General features: G+C 53.1%; 1 protein-coding gene across 1 annotated transcript in view; it reads right to left on the bottom strand.

The window, feature by feature from the left end:
- Nucleotides 1-1,275: 1,275 nt before the first annotated feature.
- The window catches only part of PQLC2 (PQ loop repeat containing 2), a 4,086-nt gene continuing 1,647 nt past the window's right edge, over nucleotides 1,276-3,714 (bottom strand). Inside the window, exons 4-7 of the mRNA XM_009871798.1 lie at nucleotides 2,573-2,727; nucleotides 2,250-2,342; nucleotides 1,660-1,845; nucleotides 1,276-1,365 (exon numbers count right to left, since the gene is read on the bottom strand). Of these exons, the coding sequence (XP_009870100.1) occupies nucleotides 1,276-1,365; nucleotides 1,660-1,845; nucleotides 2,250-2,342; nucleotides 2,573-2,727 (524 nt within the window). The remainder of the gene's footprint in view (nucleotides 1,366-1,659; nucleotides 1,846-2,249; nucleotides 2,343-2,572; nucleotides 2,728-3,714) is intronic.

Here is a 3,714-nt window from a genome sequence, read left to right as displayed (position 1 = left end):
TGTTTTTTTTTTTTTTTTATGGGGGGTAGGGGTCAAAAGAGCATGAAAAAATATTTTTTCTTTCTGAAAACCAACAGCTCAGTTCCAAATAGTGGGAAGGAGAAATGCCACGGCACTGGCTGAGGAATTGTGAAGATGTGATCATACAGGTAACCTCAAAAAGGGCGGGGCGCAAGGTGCCGGGTGGGCAGTGGGGAAGCGCTGGGTATTGGGGAAGTAGCTGGAGAACAAGGAAGGGGGAGAGGAAAAAAGAGTGACTGCAGGAAAGGAAAGTCCTTGTTTGTACAAGGCCAGGTTGTGTGAGCTTTCCCTGAAGGGCCTACAAGCTTTGTGTTGCCTTTCCCTCCCGCTTTCCCAGCGAGTTCTGGTGGCTCCTCCCCAGAAGAAAGAGCCGGGCATGGGGGCAGGAGCCCATCCCCTGCCTCCGCCCTCCCCTGCTCACCCGAAAGCATTTTTGTGCCAGGGACGAGGCTTTTCCCAAACCAGCCCTGCTCCTGGTCCTTCAGTCAAAGAGCCACCGTGCTGGCCAAAACCCAGACCAAGCATCTTCTGACGGGAACGGCCTCTGCAGCTAACCTGGTGATGGAGAAACCTCCCCAAGAAACCTGTACAATTAAAACGCAGGTGAGGCAAAAACTGAGAAGTTGGAGAAACGGGGATTATGAGGTGCCTTAAGAACGAGGCAGGAGGTGCCAGGTGAACCAGCAAAATAAAACCAAAGGAGGCACATGGGGCAAGGATTTGTTTTATAGACGTGCCAGCTGTGCTAATTAAAATAGGTCTGTGCGGAGCAAACCCCTTTGGTTAAGCTGCTCCTTCCTTCTGGACTGGCTCCAAGTCACTGCCTTATCTTCCGGAAGGAGCTCAGTGGTGGAGTCGCGAGGCCCACAGAGGTATGGGGTGCCCATCTTTGTCACCTCTGTCCCCTCCCTGCAGCCCCCCGAGGCTCTTCTCATGTTTGCTGGTACCAGGGGAACTCCAGATCACACTTCAGAGACAGCAGGTAAGGCAGAAGGGACTGGGGGCCGTGAGAAGCGACCTTCTGAGGTATCAAGTAATTCCCTGTTAATCCCGATGGCATCATTGGTATCAAAAAGGCACAAGGTCCCTCAGCAGTATCCTCTGCCACCTGGCGGGGCCTGGGTCTTAGCAGCACGTGTCACCCCTTGGCTCTTCTCCAAAGAGTCACCAGGACAGAGGGGCCGGATTTCCCAATGTTAAGGCCACCTTTTCCGTCTGCATCCTCCCGTTCCCGCTCTGGCGCAGGTCCCTTTGTCAGCTCTCCAGGCTGTCACTGAGAAGAGCATCCCTCTCTTCATGGGTACTGGGTCTTCTTCTCCGATAGGCAAAGAACTGGAAGGAGATCTGAGAAGAGGTTAAGGCTCTTCACACAAGCAAGGAGGGATCTACGGGAAACACTGGATCTCACCACCTGTTTGTGTCCGGAGAGGTGGAAACAGGACAACGAGCTTAATGCAGACAAGGGTCTGAAGCGCTCAGCTGTTTCAACATCATAAATTACCGAGGAGCACAGCTTAAAGCAGTGCTCAGCAGCATCAACCCACCCGCTCCTGCCTAACCCCGAGACGGGATTGCTCCCGGCAAAGCCCTGCCGGCGGGATGCAATCCCGGGGGAGAGCACCGGTGGGCGAAGGATACAACCACATCGAGGGAGAGGACGCCCAGGCTGCCCACCAGCCAGGGCAGGTGGTGCAGGACGTAGTCGCCTTCGCCTTGCCCCGGCTCGGGGTTCTTGAGGAGGACGCTGAGGCCGTAGAGTGAGTTCCCCAGCATCACCAGGGCAAAGAGGGAGTAGGAGACCCCGACGGTGGATTTTCTCTTGTACTGGAAGAAGATGGGCCAGAGAGAGAAGAGCTTGAGTGCAGCTCTCTGAAATCTCACAGGAAAGTAGTATTAAATCACCTGCCCCCACCCCCAAAAAACCAGAAGAAAGGTGGTGACTCAATGCCAAGAGCCATTTAGTTCCCCTTTTGCTTGTACACAAAGACAGAATGAAAGCCCCACCCTCAAAATATTGGTATGTTAAAGGGATGGGAGGAAAACGAATCAGGTTTTGTAGCAGAAACACAGAAAAATAGTCCCTTATGAAATATTTGAGATGGGGACCTGGGACCTGTGAGCAAAGAGAAAGATGATCCCACTGTCCCTCTGCAGTTTGAAGCCTCAGGACCCCAGGGGCTCCCTGGGACGGGGCTGCCATCCTGCCCTGCTCCCAGGGTGGCACTCACATTCGTGTAGATCTGGGGGACTCGGGAGCACAGGTACAGCACGGAGGAGATGGAGCCGATGGTGAAGCCGATGATCTCACTCCTGGTGAAAGGCTGCAAGGCAAAGGGCGAGATACATTTTCAGATCCATTTTCAGAGCTGTGCCTGCCCCCTACACCACGGCTCCATGTGAGGCAACAGCAGGGCTGAAACCCAGCCCTTGATCATCTACCCCCTCCCCACTAAGCATTAAGCAGCATCACACTGGTCCCAGCAGGACATGCCTGCCCCACCTGATGCTTTATCTCCTCTGCCCCCTCACCCAGATGTAGGAACTGGCTCACCTTTGACCCAGGCTCAGCCACGTGAAATGAGAGCAGGGACCTCCCTTTAAAGGTCGCTGGGTCCTGCACCTCGGCAGCAGCTCTGCCCAGGAAGGAGACAGTTGACACCGTCCCCAGGGAAAGGAAGACGAAGGCTGCATTGATCGGGGCTGCGACTGTGGGGAATCAAGCAGAGGCTGGTTGCGGGGGGCTCCTCCAGCAGCCCCCAGGGCAGCCCAGCAGCCTTGGTGGGTGCCAGAACCCCCACTGGGTAAAGAGACCTTCAAGCTCTCCCTTATCTCTGCGGTGCCACAGCCAGCACCAAGTACCGCAGGCAATAGCTGCTGTGGGCGTTTTATCTCACAGCTATACGGGCAATTTGTCACTTATCAGGCAGGAAACTGTTCCTATCTCAGCAGGCTGAAAGTATTTGAGTTACTTTGGGTTTAGCGTTCTTAAAAATCATCCCTCCCCATCTAAAAGCTTTTCACTGTCCTAACTCAGAACACCACACATTCAAATCCCCGCCAGACCAAGACCAAGCCCTGCTTCGACAGGGAGACGTGTATTATGTTTTGTAAACAAGCTCTGCAGCATTAACAAAACTATAAAGTAGATGGGCCAAACATCAGTTGGCTTAGTAAGTTCAAATGGCTTTAGTAAGTTAAATAGTTACCAAGATTCCAAGGGCTGCCTGTCTGTAGTTCACAGAAAGCTGCAATGCTAAAAAGTGGATTTTCTCTTGCTGTTTAAGCCTGCTCAGCTTCCCTTTTTACTCCATTTGAACAGGGAGGAACTTCTCCATCGCGTCAAGGCTGCCATTAATTGTGAGTATTGACCCTGAAATCGCAGGAAAACTTCATCCCTTAAAGCGCTGGCCTGAGCGAAGAGTTTGGGCTGCAGTTTCCAGCTCCAAGGTGGAGTCACCACGTAACTGTGAGTCAGTAATTTCTTCCTACACTTAATGCAACTCACCGGGGGATTATTTTCAACCTGAACACTGCGCATGGCAGTTTACAGAAGCCCCAGGCATGGCCGGTAGCTATTTGCTAGCTTTGGCTTTCCTGGATGCTCGGGTTGTCCAAGAAAAAACCAAACCAAACCAACAAGAGGCATCTAATAGCTGCACCGGCGAGCCTGCAAAGCAGCTCTGCCCCGACGCG

This window comes from Apaloderma vittatum, unplaced genomic scaffold, assembly GCF_000703405.1.
Source record: "Apaloderma vittatum isolate BGI_N311 unplaced genomic scaffold, ASM70340v1 scaffold18116, whole genome shotgun sequence".
NCBI lineage: Eukaryota > Metazoa > Chordata > Aves > Trogoniformes > Trogonidae > Apaloderma > Apaloderma vittatum.
This window is presented reverse-complemented; position numbering and strand designations above follow the sequence as displayed.